Here is a 22,460-nt window from a genome sequence, read left to right as displayed (position 1 = left end):
TCTCAGTCATTCAGCAAATCAGAGAAGAAGAGTAGAGAGACTTGGAGTGGGAGCAACATGCAGCAGCTGCTTGAACTACTGTTTTACTCCACAGATTTCCATTGCTTTCCCTTTCTCAAAACTTTTCTTAAGGGCATTGTCAGAATGAAAATGCTGGTGCCATGGCCCATCTATCCATCTGTGTCACAGCACAGCTGACTTGGCTGCCTCCTTACTGGAGGGACACGTGGCCTCTGGGACAGGTTGCATACCACCTAGACTGCATGAACTCTGGGGATGTGAGGGTCAGCTGGCAGCTTGCCCTTGCTGGGACCTGGAGTTTGCACCCAAAAAGCATGAGTGCCCATGGCCAGGACAGTTTAGACCCATGCACTGTGTCACGTGTGTGGCCAGTCCCACAGGGCAGAGAAACTCACCTTCAAGACTATTTCGACTGTGAAGACAGAGGTGAAACCAATGTCAAAGTATCCGAGAATCTGGGAACAGAAGCACCAGAACTGGATGAGATTTGGGCAATGTGGGAAATGCTCCAGTGTGTTCAAACATCCTGGCACTGTGATTTTGCCCTCCACTCTGTGGACTGGGGATCCTACCTAGCTCAACAGAGCCTGCAAAACCCACTGCCAAGAAGACTCCTGACTTCCCTTAGCTTTGCTGATTTTCCCCAGTGCATGGTCCAACCTGCAGCCTCAGACAAAGCACAGTTTCCAAGCGAGTGAGGCTTGACTTGATTCACCTGAAAGCACCTGATCCCCAAAAGCACCGAGTGCCCTGGGAAGCTGCCTCCTGTGAGACACCCCAGAGACTGCATCTCCAGTAAGCCTCCATAGCCTTGAACCAAGGTAACCTGGTGCACCCTGCAGGTGGATCTCTTCACCCAGAAGTAAACTGAGACATGGAGCAGTAAAAACTTGTCCCAGCTGTGTCCTGAATGGAAAACACAACCAGCCTCTCCTCCCAGAGGCAGGGATGAAATCACCGATACCTGCCCAGGCATGACATCTGGCATGCAGGTCTCTGCTTAGTGGGGAGCTGGGGGCCTCCATGAGGTCTCCCTACCCATCCCAACCCTTCACAGCTACACAGGCACCTGATTGCGGAAGGACTCAGCCCGGATGGGGTCCTCAGCTGCCAGTGAGATGCTGCTGAGCAGAATGAAGAGCAGAATGAAGTTGGTGAACCAGGTGGCATTGACAATCCTGTGGCACAGCATCCGAAACCTGCCAGGGACAGAAACAGCATGAGATGCTGTGAGGGGCCAGAGGGACATCAGATAGGGCTGTGGCAGCCTGGAAGAGGGTTACAGCTAAACACTGAACACAGGAAGGCCCTAGGCATAATGGGATGTCTGTGCCAGACCTTCCACAGAGAAGAATTTTTCCAGTGAGCTGGCTCCCTTCAGGTCTGGTTGTTACACACAAGTAGGACCCCATCCAGAGGTACCTAGGCCAGGCCTGGCTCCACAAGGCAAGGAGAAGGGTCAGTGCCTACTTGTTAGTTGGGCTGAAGATGAAGAAGGAGCTGGCTTCAGGCATGGGCACAGCCTTCTCTTTCAGCTGTAGCTCTGCGAGGGGACGTGGCCGAGGACTCAGGGGGATTTCAGGCTCATCTTCCTCATCGTCACCTGCAGGGTGGCCACGAGGAGGGAAAAGGAAAGAATCACTCAGAGAGGGAGAGGGAATGTGACCTTACTGACAATCCTCTGCTCCTGTAATTCTGATTTGGCATCTGTGCCTCAGAAGGACCTCAGTACCCCAAGGCTGGTGGAGGGTCACCCCATCCTTTGTTCCTCACATAGCCAGGGTTCTGGCACTGTCCCTCTGCAGTGCCTCCCCAGCTTTCCTGCTGCTCTGCTACAGACAAGTCTTACCTGGGAAATCTGCAGAAGGGTAGGGGTCTTTGATCTCATTGACATTGGATTCAAATTCATCCACTTTTAACTGAAACAAAGGAAAGACAGAGAGGACATGCAGCTGTGTGTGCTAGTATTGCTGCCAAATGTTGTATGTTGGCCAAAACCTATAATCTTGGAAGTCATGTGGGGCAAGCAGTGTCTCTGCATTTGACCCATACAGGACCGAGCACATGGAGTCCTGGCCCAGGATGGAGTAGGGTGAGGAGAAACACCTCGAGGATGCTGCAATCTGAGCAAAGAGCAATACCAAGAGGATGAGACAGGGGACTGTGTGCTGGGCAAGAGCCTGGGGCCGTGCACCTATACCATGGGTAGAATAAGACATGGGGTGACTCCTGAGTGAGTTCCCATGAGGCATCTCTGGAAAGTGGATAGGGAAGTAGCTGCTGGCCAGATGCTTATAAAAGGCAGCTCAACACGCAGTCAACACAACTGAATAGTGGATTTTGCATACGCAGGTGTGGCATGGACATAAAGGAGGTCTGGGATGCTGCTGACCTGCTCTGCTCCCCTCCATCTGGTGTGCATCAGCCCATCTCAACCACTGAAAAGTGGCTGTGACCAAGGTAATGAATTAGAGGAAAAGAAACCCCAGTAACAGACTTGTTTCACCAGGCAACATGTCCTGCCCAGGCCCAGAGTGCCCCCATCACCAGAGGATGCTACGGCAAGGAGTGATTCTGGCCCAGAAGAGTCCAGACCCAGCCTGGCTCCAAGCCTTTGTCAGCCCTGGCTGGTAGGAGGATGAGCCAGGTCCCTCACCAGGGGCTCCCAAAGGCCCAGCCCCACCAGCACTGACCTTGGCTGTTGTGGGAATCCCTTCTGCCTTTGCTTTCTGCTCAAGCTTCTTTGCCATCATCTGCTTCTCATCTTCAGACTTCTCTGGGTAACCTCTGAGCAGAGAGAAGGAGAGAGCAGGAACTGAACTCTGAGCAGGGACATAGGCAATGCCATTTTGTCCCCTCGTACCAAAGCACCTGGTTTGGGAGCTTCCACTGCCAGGGACTGCAGCACTCACCTTGACATCTTCCGCCGCTTGCGTTCCTCTGCTTTGGCCTTCTGGGCTAAGGTCAGGCTCTCAGCCTCAGCTAGGTTATCAACTGCAATGGCCAGGAAGACATTGAGGAGGATATCTGGAGGGATGGCACTAAGGACATGAACTTGGTTCCTATTTGGAGGATGTGGCCAGAGCTGTCCACGGTCTCCAGGGTGCCTTGAGAAACCTTCCTGGAGATAAGCCCTTGAGATAACCCTGGCTGGTGATCCCTAACCCTGCACCCATATTTGTGAGTACTGAGCTCTGGGCTGGCTGCCCTCTATGCCTTAGTTCAGTTGGTCCAGCTCAGTCTTGTTACTGCATTGAATGATGGCTGAATCCAAACCTGCCTCGTGATGTGCTTTCCTCCAGATTCCAGACCCCAGCCACCACCAGTGTAAGCCCTGAAGCCTGGGTTTGTTCCCTCATTGTTTAGAACTGAAAAGCTAAAGGCAAGCACTGAAAACCTTAAGGAAGCCCCACCTTTCACCGCTTCACAGTCCTGTGTAGCTGATGCTATGGGCCTGGGTTACAGGGAGCCTGGGCCTGGCTTCACAGGCAGAGGATACAGTTCCCACAAACAAAGAGGATGATGAAGTAGATGCAGACCAGCATGCCCGGAAAGGAAGGACCCCCGTAGGCCATGATCCCATCGTACATGATTGAATTCCAGTCCTCCCCGGTCAGGATCTGAGAGTGAAGAAGAAAAAGGGACTCAAGAGCCTCCCCAGCAGAGCACAGCAGAACCCCACAGCTTGATCCTTCCCTCCTGGCTCCGGACCCAAACTCTCACAGCCCCTAAAGCCCCATGGCCAAACGCCACCTCCCTACTCAGTGTTGAACTTGCACTACTGCTAGTGACTCCAATTCCATTCCTGTGCTCCTCCTTCAGAGCCACATCACCCCCCACAAACCCACCTCCCTCTGAGCCCCAGCTCTTGCCTGGAGACCCACAGCCCAGGCAGGACTCCCAGCACCCTGTCCTCCAGCCTCCTGCTGCACTTCCCACAGCCCCATACCTGGAAGACACTGATGAGGGCCTGGGGAAAGTTGTCAAATGTGCTGCGCCGCACTTCCATGTCCTCAAAGTCAAACTTGCCCCCAAAGAGCTGCATGCCCAGCAGTGCAAAGACAATGATGAAGAGGAAGAGGAGGAGGAGCAGAGAGGCAATGGAGCGGACTGAGTTCAGCAGGGAAGCTACCAGGTTGCTCAGGGATGTCCAGTACCTGGGGAGAGGAAAGACAGGAGTGTGCGGGAGGTGAGGACTGTGGGCAGGACCAGGTAGGCACAGGGAACAGACCACCCTGCCCAAGGGTATGTGCCAGCAGCCCAGCAAGGGGGGTTCTGAACCAGCACCACTCACAGGCTGGGCAACAGGACTGCTCCAGCCAGGCCCCAGTAGGTGGAAATGAAGCTCCCGGTATGTTGTGACAGGTAAGACACCCTGCTGCCTGCACAGAGAACCAGCAGGCAGGGTGGGGAAGGGGGATGAACATACAGTGGGCTGGTGCCAGAAAATGAAGACAGGAGTCCTGCCCCACAGCACCCCCAGTTACAATACCCCAGAACCCAGAGCAAGAGAGGGATTTCAGGAGACTTCCAACAAACCAAACACTGCCCTGTCCTCCTTACCGCTCCCAGACCGTATCTGGGAGACAGAAATGACTGTATGACCCGCCCCCTCACCCCCCAGCTTCCTCCATCCAGGAACTACCAGCTCTGCTCAGCCTGCAGCCCTCCCCATGGACAAAGCCAGTGATGCCTGGGGACTGCCAGCTGCTGGCACCCACAGGGCTCCCTCTCCAACCTGGTGATCTTGAAGATGCGGAGGAGCCGGATGCAACGCAGCACAGAGATGCCCAGGGGTGACAAGGTGTTAAGCTCCACTAGGATGGTCTCCAAGATCCCCGCACACACCACGAAGCAGTCAAAACGGTTGAAGAGGGACATGAAGTACTGGCGTAAGCCCAACGCGTACATCTTCAGCAGCATCTCAGCCACAAAGAGTGCTAGCAGCACCCGGTTGGCATTATCTGGGGTGGGAGATCCAGCCCATCAGAGCATGAACCTCTTAATCTCAGCATGGCACAGTAGGAAGGGAAGGAGAGCCACTCTCTGCCCACTAGGCCCTGAGCTGCAGCAAAGGCTGTTTTCCAGAGAGCACACAGGAGAGGAAAATGAGAAGGGTGATGTGCAACTGTGTGCTTGTATGTGAGAGAGTGGCTGTACCGTGCATGTGAATCCACGCAGTGCACGCATGTGTACTGGGGTATGCATGTGTGTGTATACGTGTGGCTGAGCTATGTACCTGTGGCACAGCTGTATTCCATGTGTCTGTGTGTATTTCCATGTGTGTGGGTGCAGGTAGTGTGACTACTCATAAATGTGTATGGCTGTGCTGTGCAAGTGTATGCAATGTGTGTTTGCGTGTACTATGCACATACAGGTGTAAATGTATACACTTTGTGTGTGTTCACCATGCAAACCCATGTCCCTAAGAATATATACACTGTGCATGTATAGGCATATGCACCACGGATGTTCAACGTGCAATTGTGTGACTATGCAGTGGGGATGTATACACACTTGTGTGCAGTCTGTGTTTGTGTGCATGAGCAAGTCTGCATGTGTCTAACAGCCCCTGTGCCATGCCAGCGTGGCTGTGCATGCACAGTAAGAATTCAAGCATGCCTCCAGCGCAGCAGAGTGTCCCAGGCTCTCCTTCTCCTTTAGACTCTTTGCTCACCTTGCACATGTGTCAGCCATTCTGGCTGGAAGTGGTGCTCAGAGGCGATGGAGAGGGTGTTCAGTGCCACCAGAAGGATGACAAGCCAGTAGAAGAACCTGGACTTCACCACATCCCTGCACTTCCTGCGAAACATTCGGTTCCAACGCCTCCACTGACGGCTGGAGAGACAGCCAATGGGTCAGCAGGGCTGGCCAGCCAGGTCCTGCTTGGCCCAGGGCTGTGCCTGCAGGCTGCAGAGCAAAGCCACTCCCGCTTCTTTCTCCAGGGGCCTTCCCTGAAAATGTCTGAGGAACATAACCCTGCCCCTGGTACTTGATGCATTCACTCAGAAATTGCAGTCCATTCACACAAACACCTCCCGCTCCTTTTTGGCCTACAGTGACCGCTGATTGATGGCTACAGCCACAGGTTCTAAACCCCAAGACATGCTGATAGGCCATGATATGCTCTGATACTGGTCCTAAAGTGAAGAGGCTGTTCACCTTGAAGTGGCTTTTTGTCAGTACCAGAGCAAAATTCCCTGTTTGCTGTCCACAATGTTTGCATCATCTCCTGAGCACACAGCCCCTGGCTCTCCCCCAGAAACCAGTGCGTGACAAGAAAGCCTGGCCCAGCCAGGACAGCAAGCGAGAGACTGTGCAGAGCAGCAGATGGTTCAACCAGTGAATACTTACAAGTAGAGAATCCACTTGTTCATGCCCTCAATTTCATACAAGCTCTCTGTCTCTGACCCTCCTTCGTCTGATGCCATCATACCTAAGGAGGGAATGACATCCCAGGCTTTCCTTGGAGCCCTTGGGAAGAACATATCGGAGGGAACCTCTCCTAGGAGCACAGCACAAAGAGCTTCCCCATCAGATGTGAAATCAAGAAATGCTGTCCCGGGGAGACAGCAGTGAGTTCGCACAGAAGGTTTTGAATGTCAAGTGCAAACCAAGTAGGAGGCACCAGGAACACCTGTCCTGCAGCAAGAGCAGCAGCAACCCAGAGAGGCAGCCTGAAGAAACAGCAGGGTGTACATAGGCTCCCTCAGTGCAGGACACTCCCAGCATGGAGAAAACTGGGGTCAGTTGTGATCTGAGCAAATGCTGAACAACAAGGGGTTTGTAAGAGCACTGGTCACAGGTGTGGAAAAGGCATTTTGTCTTTCCCGCTGTTTCCCAAGGCTCTCTGCACACATATATTGCTCATCTTGAGGCATCAAAAGTTATTTCACTAGGCAGGGTGAAAAATTATTTCACTTAGCAGATATAGCAAATCAGTGGCAGAGCTCCCCAGGCCTTGCTGAGCCTTTGGCTAGATGCTTGTATATTCACCTTCTTCCCTGAGCCACTTCTAATCCTTAAAATTGTCAAGCAATGGCAAGAAAGTCATGCACCTGTTAGTGTTTGAGCTAGTAACCCTGCACTCTGCCCCTGCACACCAAAAGACAAATGCCCCTCTTGGCTTCTCCTGGCCATTTCAAGTACATTTTGCCAAAGGAGACCTAGGGCTTGCTAGTAGTCTGCAAGTATTAAATACAGTGGTTGAGGTGGAGATTTAGTATGAGGGCCAAGTTATTGCTAGTTTGGGTGAGATTCAATAAAATGATTCAGGAAAGAAAAAAAAAGAAAACAAAAAGGAAACCACTCTGCAGAAGTCAAAGCATTTTGTTTCATAGGTTTTCAAGCAAAATGAGCCTGTGATTTCTTCAAAGGTTTCTACCCTGCCTCTCTGGGTTAGCGTTAGAAACACAACCCGCATGCTAAGGGTCTTTGACCCTTCTGGTACCTTCTCCTCTGGCCCGGTCACCGTCCATGACCTCAGCGTGGGTGATCCAGTCCATGTAGCCCTTCAGATCCTCCTCCAGTTGCTGCTTCTCCCGCAACTTCTGAAACGTGCCCCGTGACTTGGCCTTCTCACGCTCTTTTGTGAACTCTCTGGGATAAGGCAAGCAGCAGAGTGAGAGTCAGGAGGGGGATGGCATATGGAGGTCAGGTACCACAGCCCTGTGCCAGGCTAGTCCTTGCAGAAGGGTAGAAGCCTGAAATACTTTACCACCTAGTGCTACCACTGGATTGCTCTAGTGACTTTCCTCTTTCTTGGCCCTGTTCCGTGATGCAAGAATATGGGGGAACATCACCTGATGCCTGATGGCACAGGGTTTCTTCCCCACCACTAGCTGCTCTTTGGGAGCTCCTTGCTGCAGGATGATGTGGCTGGACAGGCCAACTAATTGAGATGTTGGAGGCTGTGGGAATTCTCCAGAGCTGCTAAGGATTAGAGCAAGTGAGGTCTCACCCATTGGGGGGGACAGAAAGCTGCTGCAAGTTTTCCATGTGCAGAAGGTGAGCTCATCACATGGCAAGTAAACAGGACACTTTTCATGGTAACATGGAAAAGACAGGTCTGCCAATGCATAGGGTCCCACTCTTCTCATTGTTTTTTAATTAATTTATTTTCTCTCCTGGTATCTGGTAGGACTGTAGATCTTCTGCCCAGCCAGTCTGGTGTTGCCATGTGTTAGTAATAGGACCAAGACACTATAACAATAATTAGACATACTAAGCCTCAGGACTCATCAGGACTTGTCTGGCTTTTGCTGATCTCAAGCAGATCTAGCTAAATTTGCCAAAATAGTTCAGAATAGTTTGCTGTGCCTGCAACTTAGTCTAGGATCAGATGGCTGTTTTGTCCTGCTTGTCCTGCTGTTTTGACCAACTTCATGCACAGGTCAGGTGCCTGCGGTCCATCGTTTTGAGCTTGTTTTAATTATATTAATACCTGATTTGTTATAACCTTGTGCAGTTGTATGGTTATTGCCACATAAGAGGACCAACAAATCCAAGTAATTAGGGTATAACTAACCCTGTGAACTAATAGAGATGATGAGTATATCCCACTTGCACACACAGGATTGAAACATACAAAAAAGACCCTGAGCCTACACAGATCTGAGGAGAAAAGCCCCCCTTCACTTCCCAGGACAATGCACACTTCCCAGCAACAAAATCGGGATGCTGGCACCTCAGTGCAGCAATGCATAGTAGGTTGAGCATCACACCAGAGATATTTTCTGTGTATCAGCTTTAACTATACTACTATGGAAATTAGCACTGAGTCATTTGGCACAGAAATGTTACGATCATTGCAACCAGAGCGATGATAGCTCGCTATTGTATTTGGATGAGACTGCTGAAGCATTAATTAGACTAACATTAATTCTCTTGGATCCCTTGCATTCATATCAAAGAGTTTTCCTTAGGCTGGCCATAAGGAAATCGTGTCTTACAACAGGAAAGCAGCACTGTGGGTACTGGTGAGAATGATGTCTCGATCCACAGCCGTGGGGTAAGGACTGCTGCTTTGAGCTCCCTGCTCAGCTTTTTCTGAGTCCAAGTGCTGGCAGACCACACTGCAAACACCTAATAATGTGCTCCATGGCTGTGTTTGAAAACAGCTGCTTGTGCTACAGGGAAAATATTTCTGTGTTAGGTGTGGAGCCAAAACCTCAGGTGGTCATGGACAGTAACACAAAAAGTAACTCAAGGTGCAGGGTTTCTAAGTAAAAAAAATGCAAAAAAAGGGAAGAAGAATGGGAGGAAAGGAACAGAAACTTCCAGGATTTCTTCTTGTATAGTCAAAACCAGCCAATGTCCACATTCTGATCACACTCACTGATCTGCTAGCAAAGAGAAAGGACAGAGTGGGACTTACCCACTGAGCACCCCTAGCACCAGGTTGAGAACGAAGAAGGAGCCTAGCAAGATAAGGCTGACAAAGTAGATCCAGGGCCATTCATTCCCAATGGCATCATTTACCTGGCAAGGAGAGAGGCAGATGAAGCATTCTGAACACAGTTTACTGTCTGTCACCCCTTAGGGCACCCTCAAGAGCCTCTGGGAGCTTTGTCCCCTCTAAAGTGAGTGCTTGGGATGGTAGCAGATAAACCTGACTCTGAGTCCTGGCTCCTTATGACTGCATCTGGTTTTAGTGGAGGTGAAGCCAGACACAAGCATTTGGGGAGCAGATTTAAACATCGGCCCCATGCCTAAGCCTCAGCAAGTCCCAAGGACTGCAAAACACGGGGTTTTGCTGGAGAAGTATCCACCAGCCAGCTGTTGATGTGCCTGGACTGTACCCCTTCACAAAGGTGGGAGCTGGAGCACCCTTCTGTCTGGAGAGCAAGGACAGCTTGGGCAGGACAGCTTGGGCAGTGCCTGCAGACATGCAGAAGACATGCCTGGTGCATTACGGGATGTGCATCACAGTACACTACCCCTTGGTAGGGGCAGGATGTCTTTCATTGGCTGAGAGACCTAGTCCTGCTGTGGGGTCCTGTGTCCTGGAGGGAATTCCCTGCTCTGAGGCAGGACCAGCAGTCACCTCTGCTGAGCTGGGCACCAAGCCCCAGCTGCTGGAGCCTACCCAGTAGAGGACTTCGGTCCAGCCCTCCATGGTGATGCACTGATAGACAGTCAGCATGGCAAAGCCAAAGTTATCGAAGTGAGTGATGCCATTGTTGGGCCCCGGCCAGCCACTTCGGCACTCAGTGCCATTGATGGTGCAGTGTCGCCCATGGCCAGAGCTGGTGCATGGAGCTGGCTTCTCTGATGCCACCGTGGCAATCACATCTGAGGGGGAAAGTCATGGTATGAGCAGCAGGTTATGCCAAGTAGAGCTTGTCCCAGCACCTCCCAGCCTCCTATTAAGTTTTCCAAGGGGGCCCCTTTCACCAGCTCCTCACACCATGTCCCGTCACCAAGCTATGTGCTATACCAAACATCCTTTGGTCCTGCCACACTCCCAGCCCTGATGCTGGCAAGACCAGCCTGCTACCCACAGAATCTGTGTGTGGTCCCCACTGCAGCCACACAGAGACATCTTTGCTATATCAACCCGCTGCCCAGTCCCACCTGTCCCAAGGTAGTAGCAGGTCTTGTGCATCTTGCCCTTGAAAAGCTCTTGCCCGACGATGGCATAGATGATGATCATGAAGAGGACCAGCAAGGCAATGTGCAGCAGGGGCACCATGGCCTTGATGATGGAGTTCAGGACAACCTGAAGGCCTGCACCAAGGAGAAAGAAGAGGTCAGCAACTTCCTAAACAGCTTTGGGTGCACCTTGCATTCCTGCCAGCCCCTCTGACAAGTAGCCTCTGAAATGCCCTGTGCCAAGCGAAGAGGGGCACAGGTGGGTTGGGACTGAAATCTCTGAAGCGAGAAATTCTTTCTGTAACCACTATGCAAGCATATGGAAGACCACAGCAGAGCCAGGCACCAGGCAGTGCTGGAGGCTGCTTCACGCTTCTCCATTTTTTCTGTTGCTCTCATCCTTGTTGTATTCACATGAGTTATGGGAGAAGGAGATCCCTACCCTGTGAAACTAGTGTAGTCCTGGCCCCTTTCACACTGGCCACTCAAAGGTGCTGAGACTCAGCCATGGAGGGAGCTATATGTGTTCTGGCCTGCAGCCCCCCACTGTTGACAACTGCAAGCTGTAGGGATGAGCAAGAACCTGTGGCTCTTCTACACCCACCTCGGGGCTGGGCTTGATCCAGCAGCAACAAGAAACCTGCCCCATGGCACCCCCACCCTGGCTAGGTACAGGGGTTCAATCCCCCAGCCAGCCCTTCATGCTGGCAGGGCACCCAGCACCCACTTGGCACTCCGGACACCAGGCGCAGGGGTCTCAGCACACGAAACGCTCGCAGGGCCTTCACGTCAAAGCCGCCTTTTCCTCCTGAAGTCCCTCCCTGCTTCGCATTGACCTGCTCCAGGGTCATGGTGATAAGCCTGAAAGAGCCAGGGCACAGAGCAGGGAAGGGAGGGGGAGAAGCAGAAGGAAGGACAAGGACAAAGAGAAAGGCATGAGGATGGAGACCAAGAAATCTGTGCTAAGGATTCAGAGCTCTGAAGGCAGGAAAGTGAGGGATGGGGCTCTGCCAGCCACACTCAGCCTGATCCAGGGAACAGCTCTTGGCTAAGTCCAATTCCTGGGCACAGTTGTGGCTGGGCACCCCTCCACTGGATGCTACTCACACTGCAGAGCAGCTGGGGGCCCTCCCACCCCCTGATGCCCAGTGGACCCTCTCCTTGTGTGCCAAACCCCAGAGGACCCCACATCATTCCCACTCTCCAGGGCAAGTAGACCAAAGAGGCATGAAGGAGTCAGAAAAGGAAGAAACAGGAGTTAGAGACGAACCCAGGGGATGTCAGGGCATGAAAAAGGGGCCCATGGGAGAAGGCCATTAACTGAGCCTACCAGTTGCCCCCAAACCCACTGCAGTCACTAGAAAAGATGATGTAGCTGATGGGCTATGGACCAGGCCTGGCACAGGCTGAGCACCAGCAGCTTCCCCTCCTTGCATTACCCTAAAGACACGATGGAGAAGTCGAGCACATTCCAGCCGTTTCGGAGATAGGCATCCGTATGGAAAAGAAACCCATAGGCAATTATCTTGAGCATTGCCTCAATGGCAAAGAAGATCAGGAAGGCGTACTCAATCTTCTCCTGGGGATTGGAAAGGCAAGCAGGAGAGGATGCTCCATTAAAGCAGACTGTCACCTCCATTGGTATCACCACCATGTACGGCTGCCCCCTGCATGTTTCTGGATCAGCCCATGCTGCCAACCCATCTGTGATCTCCCACGCACACCAGGCTCCCCCATTTCTCCTCCATTTGCAGCAGGCGAGATTCCCCACCACACCACTGGCTGCTGGTGTGGCTCTGCAGTCCTTCTGTACCTGAAATTATCCTCGCGATAGTTGTGTTTACATGTCTGGGATTGCAAGGACAGGCTTTTGGGGACAGACTAGGGGGGTTCTGTCACTGATAAGAGGTGTAGGTGAGTGGCATTGAGTTGCCTTAGCTAAAACCTTGAAGACAGAGCCCTGATAACACCAATAATCACATTGCTTAGGTCTCTGGTCTTACCATTGCTGCCCTCAGATCCAACAAGGAACTGTCACTTGCATGGGTGACAGTCATACAGGGACACTTTTGGACATGGTAATTTGAGCAAGCAATGCTTCTGTCTGAGGCCTAGCCCTGGTTTCTGAAATGGACAGCATTTTGCCAGAGCGTAAGCCAGAGGGACTGTGGAAGGAAGGTGTGTTCGCAGCACTGCAGGCTTCGCCGGTGGAGACCCATTCCCAGTTTAGTCTCAGAGGAATGTTTCTGCCTTCCTGGGTGCAATTCCATGCAGAGTCCAAGCAGGGATGCTCCTTGCCCTTCATGGGTTGCAGATGGAGGAGAGGGGCCATGGAAAACCAGAAATATAAATAGCCCCATCCACTTGGCTGCTTCAGAGGGATTTTAATCCCAGTCTGGAAGGAGCCATCAGCAGCAAGGACAGTGCTCACAGTGACAGGCAGAACCAGATGGGCACAGGCAGCCTTTGGCCACACTCCGGGGAAAGATGAGCTATTCTGGGCCCTGCAGCTGCAGGGCTGTGCTGAGCCCCTGCAGTAGGGTGCCAGGTCCCACCTGGGAGTGAGTGCAATGCTTCTGCCCAGCAAAGCCCCCAGGCCAGTTTCTAGCAGTTCACTCTGTCAGGAAGACGTGACCCCAAGGCCTCACTTCCCTGGGAGCCCAGGGCACAAAGCAAGCCACAATGCAGGCTGCCTTCTCCCATGGTGACTGTGTGGTGTCTCCAGGACAAACCCAGCAAGCCCTCAGCTGGAGAGGATGAGGAGAAGACATCAGTGTTGCCTGTGAGAGGAAGGTTATGGGAGAATGGGATGGTGAGGCAGCAGGGAGGAGAACCAGAGGCAGCAGGGAGGAGAACCAGACATGTGCAGTGCCCTGGGCCAGGCACCTTTGGCTGTTGAGTTGGGAAGTGGTGGCTTTGCTGGCACAGTTTGTTAAGAACAGGTCCCCATAGCCTCTGGCATGGTCCTGGTAGCACCAATGAAGGGATGCAAGGGATCATGCTGCAGGCCAGGGAGTGGTGTGTGGTGGCTCAGCATGCCACCCCTTCCTGCCCCGCTTCATCCAGCAGGACAGAATCAGGGTCTCTGGCTAGCAGGGATCTCCCTCTAAAAACCCCTTGCCCAGAATAAAAAGGTACTTGCTATTCTTTGGAGGTCCCTTTGAGAAGCCCAAACCAGATGAACAGTGCTTTGGCCAGTTCCAGTGCTGTTTACCCACCACGTACAGCCAGTGAGCAGCAGCATTCAAACCTGGGCCAAGAGAGAGCGAGCAGACAGCCCTCTGCGACCTGGCTACGTTCCACCCATCCTGGAAGAGGCACTAAGTACAGATTTCCTTACAGTACCAGCTCATTGTTGTGCTTTGCAAATCCAGCCACATACATGGAGCTGGATCTGCCCTGCTGGTGTAACCCCCCCTAGTACAAGGAAAAGTCTTAACAAGACCAATATGAAGGTTCTATGCAGTGATCCATCAGTGCTGGCTGTGGGGCTCCCCCATCACCTGTCCTACAGCTGTGGGTCCAGTTCCCCTGGCTTATCTGGCTGTAAACTGTGGGCAAGTGCTGATGTTAGCAGAGCAAGAGAAGCCAGGCTCCTGACTACAAAGACATCTCACAAGCATCTTCGCCAGTGGTCTGAGGTGGTATAGCCTTTTGGTGGGATACAACCCAATGCAACACAGAACGGTGGGATTTTCAGAAGCATACTCCTTTATATTGAACATCCATTCTACCTAAACATAAAGCCATTATCTGTGATACTAACAGGGTGCCTACACACAGACCACTACCTGTGTTATTAAGAGTGGCTTCTGTACAGCTAAAGCTCCAGCTCTGACACTAACCCCCCCCAGGCCCCATGTTCTACCTGATATGCTTACAAAGCATACGGGACTCAAGCCCAGCTGCTTTTGGGTGCTCTGAAAGGGGGGCCTCCTTCTAAGCATCACACTTGTTTCCCATTAGTGGGGAAAAATAGGTACTTCAGTGTGTGCAGCATGTCAAACTCCACCCACCAGAACTGCAGGAGGAAGCCAACTGTCCTAGGAAACAAACTCTACTCTAAATTTGCCTTTATTTGTCCATTGACCATAAATGGAGTCCAGGCAGCCAGCTTACAAGCAGACATCTGTATTTTCTTGGGTGAATCCCCTTGAACAACCTGCCTTGCTAAACACATTTCTGAACTTGTTTGCTCCTGGAGCAAGGCTTCTAGTGAAAGAAAGCATGATTTGGAGCTCATTGACAATTTTGGAAATTCAAGTCAAAGTGAAAATAAATGCTGTGAATTTTTGATCAAGTTGAAAAGTCAAAATCATTTTATCAGGGTCAGAGAAAATACTTTGATTTCATTAGAATTAGACAAAATTATACAAAAAGAGCATCACAAAAAACATCATCTGAATCAGAAGAAATCTAATCTAAAAATAATAGTAACAAAATATGTTGAAATTAAACAACTGTATTTCTTTCAGGATAAGGCAAAATGGATTCATAGAAGATTTACAGGTTATTAAATATACATTTTTCACCCCCCAAAAAGAGTTCTGGTTACAAAGCTTTCATGAAACAGATTCTAAATCTAGTGTAAACTTTGTGTGCAAATCTTCCCCTGGTCGTCCTGGAAAGACAGTCACAAGTGTGGCTCTCTCCAGGTTTTCCAACCTTGCAGAAAGAAAGTGGCAGCAGAGGTCTCTCAGGAGATCCTCCTTCCAGAGACTCTCCTTGTTGGAGACCCTCCGCTTTAGAGCAGAGTGGCTTTCCTGGCATTAAGTGCCCGGGATGCAGGAGGCTTCTCTGAAGGAAGCTTGGGCTGGAGAAGGTCCTGCACAGATGTTAGTGGTGAGCTCTGTTAAGAGCAAGCCTCGATCCTGCCTTCACAAATAACACGGGGCAATGTCCTCAATGCTCTGACTCAGTTTCCCCTCACACATTTTGCCTCCTCAACAATTTTAAAGGTCTTTATATAAACTAAATCCTCTCCAGAGAGGACTGGGCAACGAAGAGAGGCAATTAAAAAAGTGACAGCATCTCTCTGCTGCAGGTAGAAGCACCTCCAACAAGCCTTTACTGCACTATCTGCAGGCCCTGTGCAGAGCACAGCCTGACACCCAAGGTGATGGGGCTGTGGCTTAACTCTTAGCTGGGATTGCTCCCACAAAGCCACCAGAACATGATGACAAAGGGACATGGAGAGTGGGGATGAAAGAACAGAAGCCTGGGGCTGCCAGGCTCCTGATACAGAGGGCTGTTGGCATGGCAACAGGCTGAAAAATCCCACAATAGGATATAACATAAGTCATCTAATACACAGTAAATATAAATCGAAGAAATTTCATTTATACTTGACAGAAGAGAACATTTAATTTATAAAGGGTGTATTTAGATGCTTTGATTCAGTCACCAAAGTCAGACTGTCAATGGAAATCAATGTGGATTGAACCACAAAGGGGATCTGAGGAGGGGAAAAGGGTGGGGAAACTAAAGATAGTGCAAACTATTGATTTGGGTCACACCAAAACATCTTATTCCAGGCAAAATGGTGACTAGGAAAAAAAAAGAATAACTGATTGGAAAGAAGCAACCTCTCTGCTTAACAGAGAAGGTTATTTTCTCTCTTAAATAAGAAGTACCAAAATTAAAATACAACTTTGAAATGAAAGGTCAAAAAAATTTATTCAAAAAATGCTGAAACAAAACATTTGAGCCTTTCTGGAACAGGATGTTTCCTTTTGGAAGTATCATGATAAAAACATGAGGGAATTTGTTCTCTTTTTGGCATCAATTCTTCCTTCCTGTGTACTTCACACACCAATCTGCTGCCTTTGATCTCAACCTAGGGTTGGTTTCAGACCCTCTGAAAAATCCATTTTATAGCGGTTTCTCCACCACTCTGCCTCCCTATGGCTTTGCATCTCTTGCTGGACTGACAATGCCTGACTGCACCCCACAGGGCATCAGCAGATGCCCTCACTACAGGTATTACCATCTTGCACCCACGCCATGCCACACTGAGCGACCCACCCTGCGGAACCCTCAAAGCCGAGCACCCGGCTGTCCAGCAGGACAGTGGGAAGGGCTGTGCCTTACCAGGCTGGAGTTGGCAACATTGGTGTCATCCTCGGGCATCGGCAGGTAGATGGCCAGTGCAACACAGTTGGCAAAGATGGTCAGGAGGATGATGATCTCGAAGGGTCTGAGAGGAAGCGTTAAGGAGTAGAGATGGGAACGAAAAAGCAGGTACAGCCCTGCCCCTGCCCTGTCCTGCCTGGGTATGCGTGGGGAAACCCCACTGGCTATGGGGAAACTACCTCCCACCGGGGCAGAGTACCAGACAGAGCAGTCAGACCATCCTCTGCACATTCTCAGTTGCTGACCACTTCTTGGGTCCCCAGAGAGGGAGGGAATGTGCCAGGAGGAGACACGGGGCCTGGACACAGCACATGGATGCTGGAGAGGGACAGCTTTGGCATGGGACACATGGGGAGGGAGCAAAAATTTTAAGGTTGCAGAGGAGGAATAATGAGTGGATTGGAGAGCTGGTAGTTTCCCCTCCTCATTCTTCAGTGAACAATCCTGAAGAGTCAGGACCTTCTTGCACAATGTAGGCACTTAACCAAAGCATCACCCTTTGGAGTGTGCTGGCCCTGGTTCCCTCTGTATTCAGCATCCATGAGGGAGATGCTGTTGAGCAGCAGATCTCAGGTGGGTCGCGTTCCCCTGACTAGAAGGTATCTAGGGGCACGACAGTTCAGCCAGGGGCTCTTCTAGCAGAATATCCAGATACTAACATCGCTGGGTGTCCTATAGCCTCAGTGCCCCAACACAGGCAGTGGTCCTATGACTGTCCCCAGGAGTGCCATGGGCTGGGAGTAACCAGAGTGCTCAGCCTGAGCTCCATCCCACTTCCTAGAAGGCAGAATTGTGCTGTTTGTGCTCTATGACATCTCTGAGCAAATGGGGTGACTTGCTCTTTCCCCCAAAGGCCCTAGGACAGGCACTTGGTCACTCCCAGGCTCCTGCTGCTGTCACTGCACTGCTGGGCCCCTAAAACCTCATGGTCAAGCTTCAGCTATCACATTCCTGAAGCCCCAAGCTCTGGCTTCAGGACCTCATCCACAGCCAGGCTCTCACCCCAGGGACAGCATGCTGGTCCAAACCTGGCACCCTGTGATACCCTGAGAGTGCAGCAGATATCTGATCAGAAGATGACAGCCATCATCTTTTACTGCCCCTATGCTGGTCACATCCAGGTCCTGCTGCAGATCTCACGTGCTTGTGCGTGGCCACCACACCATGCAGCTATGCACATACCTAAAAGCAAAGCGGTCTTTTTCACTTATCTAGTGGCCTTGTGCTGCCAGAAGGCAGCTGGGAACAGCATGACACGAAAACCTTCAAGAAACATTTTTGGTCACAATCCTAATCTCAGAGTTCCCTGGTTAATGATGTTTCTTGACAAGTATATCTCAGTTGCCCCTGATCTATTTGCCTTGCCTGTACCCCTGGAAGCCACTGAAACTAAAAGCAGATGGAGGAAATGAAAATGGTCCAGCTGCCTACTGGGCCAGACCCACACACAGTGTAAATCAATGAATAGTGATGTAAATAGCACACTATCCTCCAGCCTCTTCTCTCCATTGTCCTACCAGACAATATCACTTCAGACCACAGCCAGTGGTCTGAAACTGTTTTGAGATCTCTCATCCCCATCCCCACCTGTAACTTCCAACCTGCCATCCCGGGCAAACCAGTAAATCTCATCCAGCAGGTACAGAGGTCCCAGTACAAGACAACTTCACAGCATCCCTATCTCGCTTTGTGTAAACCTTCCAAAGGAAAACAGCTCCCAGGAACATGCTCTGTGGGAATACCTACAGCTCAGCTACACAGATTCATGCCACTACAAAGCTCAGCACAGCCCTCAAAACTCAGTACCCCAGCCGAGAAGCCCTGAAGCCATATTGATGCTTCCCTATGCATTAGTTAATCAACTAATTAGCTCAGCTTTCCAGATAATTAAGATGAGGCCTGCCTTGGGCTGTGGTAGCCATACCACTATCCAATCCAGAACCACGGGGCAAGGAGCACCTAGGGAGCATTCTCCCCATACTGGCCTGCTGAGCTGGCTAAGTGCTGTCAGTTATGTCCTCTACTCATGATGGGTTATTTTGCCTTTTCTGGACCTTTCTATCCATCAACTTGATGACACTTCAAAAAATAAAGTCAGCTGGGAAAGCTGTTTCCCTCTGTGTTCCAGCTAACGGGGCAGAGTCCAGGGGTTAGAGGCTTTCCTGCCTGCTCCGACAGGGTGAGATGAGCAGCAGCCCTCCTTGAAGGGTGACCTATCCTGTAACTGGAGCCAGAATCAGCTTGCTGCTTGAGAGTCTGAGTCTGGCACTGTTATTAGGTAGAAATGCAGTGGGAGAGACTGAACCAAAAGAGAGACATGTAGTGTCACTGGGCACAGTGTCTCTGCCTCTTGCCACTGAGCCAGAGCCTCAACGTTCTCCTCATCTCCTTGTCCTGCAATCTCACTTCTTTCTCTACAGCAGCCTCCTGCCACACAGCATTCAAGAGTCCCAACGTCTGCCTTGCAGCAGGAATTAGGCCCTTAGTGCCTTGCAACTCTGTGGTCCTCCAGGGTCCCCAGACTCCTCACCCATCTGCCTTGAAGTCCTCCTGGCCGCATAATGACCTGGAATACTGGAGTGACACCACAAACCTAGACATGTTCCAACAACCATCAACTTGCTGGGCTAGATGTTGAGCACACAATACCCAGCAATTTGCAGAGTACCCAGATTTCCTTTTCTAATGAACATGGTTTTGAGATGTGAGAAAATTTAGCATAAAGCCCCCTCTGCCTCAAGCCAGCCTGACTTTCATCTACCCTAGGTTGAGCACAGTGATACTCACCACTCTCCAACTGCCTGGAAAAGACCCTGTCTCACTCCTGCAGCTCAGCTTTGTGCTATTATTATTATTAGAAGCTATACAGCAGAGATAGGCCCAGGGAACAGGAATGTGTACTACCATACTGAACCCGGATGCCAGGTATCCCCCACAGAACATGGTCACAGCTAATCTCCTCTTGGAAGCTTGCCTGGCCCTGAAGACCATAACAACCCACAGGAACTCGAGCGACCCTGTCATGCCTTGCAAACCCTGATCCCTGAATGAGGGCAGCCAGGTCCATTTGAGTATAAATACAGCCAGGCACAAGAGAGTCTCCGGAGAAACCCAATGCCCTGGATCATTTGTCCTGCACAGGTCAGAACCACCTGCACCTGCAACCTTCCTGATGAGACACTCACCTCTCCCCTCCACACTCCCTTTCCAGGGTACTGATGTGGGAAAGACCCCCACTGTGCTATGCACTCTCTCTGGCATGCATTGGCCCAGGAGAAGGAATGTGTGTGAGCATGCTGGAAGACATAAGTCCTATTTAAAGCTCTTCCCCTGCTACTAGGGTGTATGCACAAGTTTCTTCCATACTCAGTGCCTATTTAAGACAGTCAAAGTTCCTTTCCATGTGCTTATAGAATAACCCAGTCCTCTCCTCATGCCAGAGAAGCAGAAACAAAGAATTTCCCAATTTTAGCTCTGCTCCCTCTCCTTGAAGGACACAGAGCACCTTTGCAGTGAAGGAACAAGAGCTTTAAATCCATGTCGAGCACAACACTACCAGAGGTGTGAGCATGCCCTGAGAGCCTGCAAACAGGCACCCTGGGCTTTGAACAAGATGGCATGTCTGGCAGTGCAGGAGCACAGTTTTTGTGTCCCTGCAGCACTACATGTAAAGCAACACAGCCAGCCTAAGGCAACCAAGCCACCTCCAACAGCAGCAAAGCCTGGCCAGGGATGGGATAATCCTGCCAAGGTCAGGAACATGCAGATAGGGTCAGCAACTGAAATGAGAAAAGTTGGGGTGGAAAAACTGGATTTGCTGGAAACGTCCCAAAATTCCATCATTTTCACTTGAGCCCAAATGTTTTGCTGAATGCAGACTGAAATGTTTCATCTCCCATTCTCTTCCTTTCTATAAAATACAGGGGAACAAAGCATTATCTAATGGCCTAAAATAGTTCCTGGAAGAGTGGCAGAAACATGACATTTTAGTGTTTCTAACACCCCAGTGAAAAGATAGCCACTCAAAGAGCAACCACCCAAACCCCATCCCTAAATTAAGCCAGAGGCACAGAGGGATACTGTCCATCTGAACAGTAAAACTCACAAAAGCCTTCACCTGTGACAGCAGTGCCAGGGAGAGATGCAAAGAGGGCGCTGAGAGGACAACGGTGTTGGCAAGGATCTGGGAGATGCTGGCCAGATCCCACCACCAGGGCAGGGAGCAGCTGCCGGATCAGGCAAGCAGTGACACACACAAAGAGCAGTCCCAAGCAGCTCCCATGATCTCACTACGCACCCCCAAAACTTCTCCCCTGGGGAAACCTGTTGTATTCAGCTTGATCCTCAGCTCCCGTCCCCCCTCCTCCTCTGCCTGGTCCCATCCCCACCCCAGGATGGGCACTGTGCCCCCTCCTCACACGCCAAGTCCTCTTCCCTCCCAGCGGGCTGTTCCCTTTTTCCCCCCAGCACAGTTCCTGCCAGCACAAAAGGTATTCACTCCCACAAGACCCCTGCGACCCAGGCTGCCCCTGCACCACACTACCAAAGGTCCCTGTGGCCTGACCTGCTTCTCAGCCCCAGCTTCCCCCACAAGGCTGTTCATGCCCCAGTTTGCACAGCTGTTGCCTTTGCCAGTGCATCCTACCAGGGCTCCCCGAGTGCCTCGCTGCATTTTACAGACCCAATGAGACAGCCAGCACAGGCCTAAAGTGGACTGACAGCAATCCTGTCTGCAGCCGATGGGGTCCTGCTCCCCAGCACAACTCCCCAGCACCCCTGCTCACAGGCACAAACACATGAGCTCCCAAGCCCACACAACCAGAAGGATACTTCCACTCTACAATGCTGATACATGCCTTCCGCAGTGGGTTTTGCAGGGTTAAGCAAAACAGAGCCCTGGCTGGCCGAGGGGCTGCTGGTGGCACCGGCTTCTTGGACTTCTCCTTCTGTTGCCTCCTCTTCACGTCATCCTGGGGAGAAGCAGGCTCCATGGTGTTTCTCCCCCTCCTGCCCCACAGCTGAGCCCCCCTTTCCCAGGTCCCAACCAGCTGGAGCTCCTCTGGATCTCCCTTCTCGTGGAGTCTGTCTCCTCTGCGCACTGGGGGAGGTGGTGGGGGAGTGGGGGCTGGAGCTTGCACTCGCGTGTACAAACACACAAAGCATGAGTTTAAATTTAGATTTCTGCCTGGCTCCCGGGTGCTGTCACAGCTCCTGAGGCAGCAAAAGGGCCCCTGCAGCTGTTGCTTCTTTGCCCAGCACATTGGGAGCGGGGCGAGTGCTTCACATGCCACTGACCTGGGCTGGGGGGAGCAGGCCCCAGCCCGGGGCACGCTGTCTCTGAAAGAAAAGTCCTTTGTCCCAGGTCAGCTCTCTCCCCAGCTCCCCAGGCCTCCTTGCCTGAACTGGGAAGCTGGGCTACCTGGGGCAAAGCACACAGCCCCATTTGCTGAATCGTATTACTCAGGGTGAGATGGAGAACTGGACTCTGGCTGGTTCCCAAAGAAGGGTACCCCACAAACTGCTCAGTCCCCTCTCTGCAGGATTTCACCTTTACTTCTTGGTTGAGCCCTAGACCCTGTGATCCTGGGGCTGCAGGGCCTCTGGGCTTGGGTCCATCTCACTGACAGGGACTTTGACACCAGCCTCAGAGCTCCAAGGAATCATGGCGAGTCCAAAACGTGCTCTTGCTTGCTTTTCTGGAGGGACGGAGGAAG

The 22,460-nt window shown here is 51.4% G+C and overlaps 1 protein-coding gene across 13 annotated transcripts in view; it reads right to left on the bottom strand.

Annotated features, from left to right (window-relative positions):
• The window catches only part of LOC119158510 (voltage-dependent L-type calcium channel subunit alpha-1S-like), a 45,999-nt gene extending 23,744 nt beyond the window's left edge, over positions 1 to 22,255 (bottom strand). For 4 of the 13 annotated variants that reach the window (XM_037410559.1, XM_037410568.1, XM_037410558.1 and 1 more), the window contains exons 1-19: positions 21,577 to 21,752; positions 16,705 to 16,810; positions 12,054 to 12,193; positions 11,342 to 11,475; positions 10,597 to 10,749; positions 10,109 to 10,314; positions 9,398 to 9,501; positions 7,472 to 7,620; positions 6,376 to 6,457; positions 5,699 to 5,859; positions 4,760 to 4,985; positions 3,971 to 4,178; positions 3,521 to 3,641; positions 2,934 to 3,048; positions 2,715 to 2,808; positions 1,871 to 1,940; positions 1,492 to 1,624; positions 1,091 to 1,220; positions 417 to 476 (exon numbers count right to left, since the gene is read on the bottom strand). In XM_037410559.1, coding sequence (XP_037266456.1) covers positions 417 to 476; positions 1,091 to 1,220; positions 1,492 to 1,624; positions 1,871 to 1,940; positions 2,715 to 2,808; positions 2,934 to 3,048; positions 3,521 to 3,641; positions 3,971 to 4,178; positions 4,760 to 4,985; positions 5,699 to 5,859; positions 6,376 to 6,457; positions 7,472 to 7,620; positions 9,398 to 9,501; positions 10,109 to 10,314; positions 10,597 to 10,749; positions 11,342 to 11,475; positions 12,054 to 12,193; positions 16,705 to 16,810; positions 21,577 to 21,737 — 2,553 coding nt within the window. In that variant the 5' untranslated portion in view covers positions 21,738 to 21,752. Of the gene's footprint in view, positions 1 to 416; positions 477 to 1,090; positions 1,221 to 1,491; positions 1,625 to 1,870; positions 1,941 to 2,714; positions 2,809 to 2,933; positions 3,049 to 3,520; positions 3,642 to 3,970; positions 4,179 to 4,759; positions 4,986 to 5,698; positions 5,860 to 6,375; positions 6,458 to 7,471; positions 7,621 to 9,397; positions 9,502 to 10,108; positions 10,315 to 10,596; positions 10,750 to 11,341; positions 11,476 to 12,053; positions 12,194 to 16,704; positions 16,811 to 21,576 lie in introns of those variants that run through there. The other 9 variants (XR_005107889.1, XM_037410566.1, XM_037410560.1 and 6 more) reach the window with 6 other exon arrangements.
• Positions 22,256 to 22,460: the final 205 nt, after the last annotated feature.

The sequence above is a fragment of the Falco rusticolus genome, chromosome 17, assembly GCF_015220075.1.
Source record: "Falco rusticolus isolate bFalRus1 chromosome 17, bFalRus1.pri, whole genome shotgun sequence".
NCBI classification, from domain to species: Eukaryota; Metazoa; Chordata; class Aves; order Falconiformes; family Falconidae; genus Falco; species Falco rusticolus.
The sequence above is the reverse complement of the archived record's forward strand: the minus strand, read 5'-3'. Positions and strand labels throughout refer to the sequence as shown.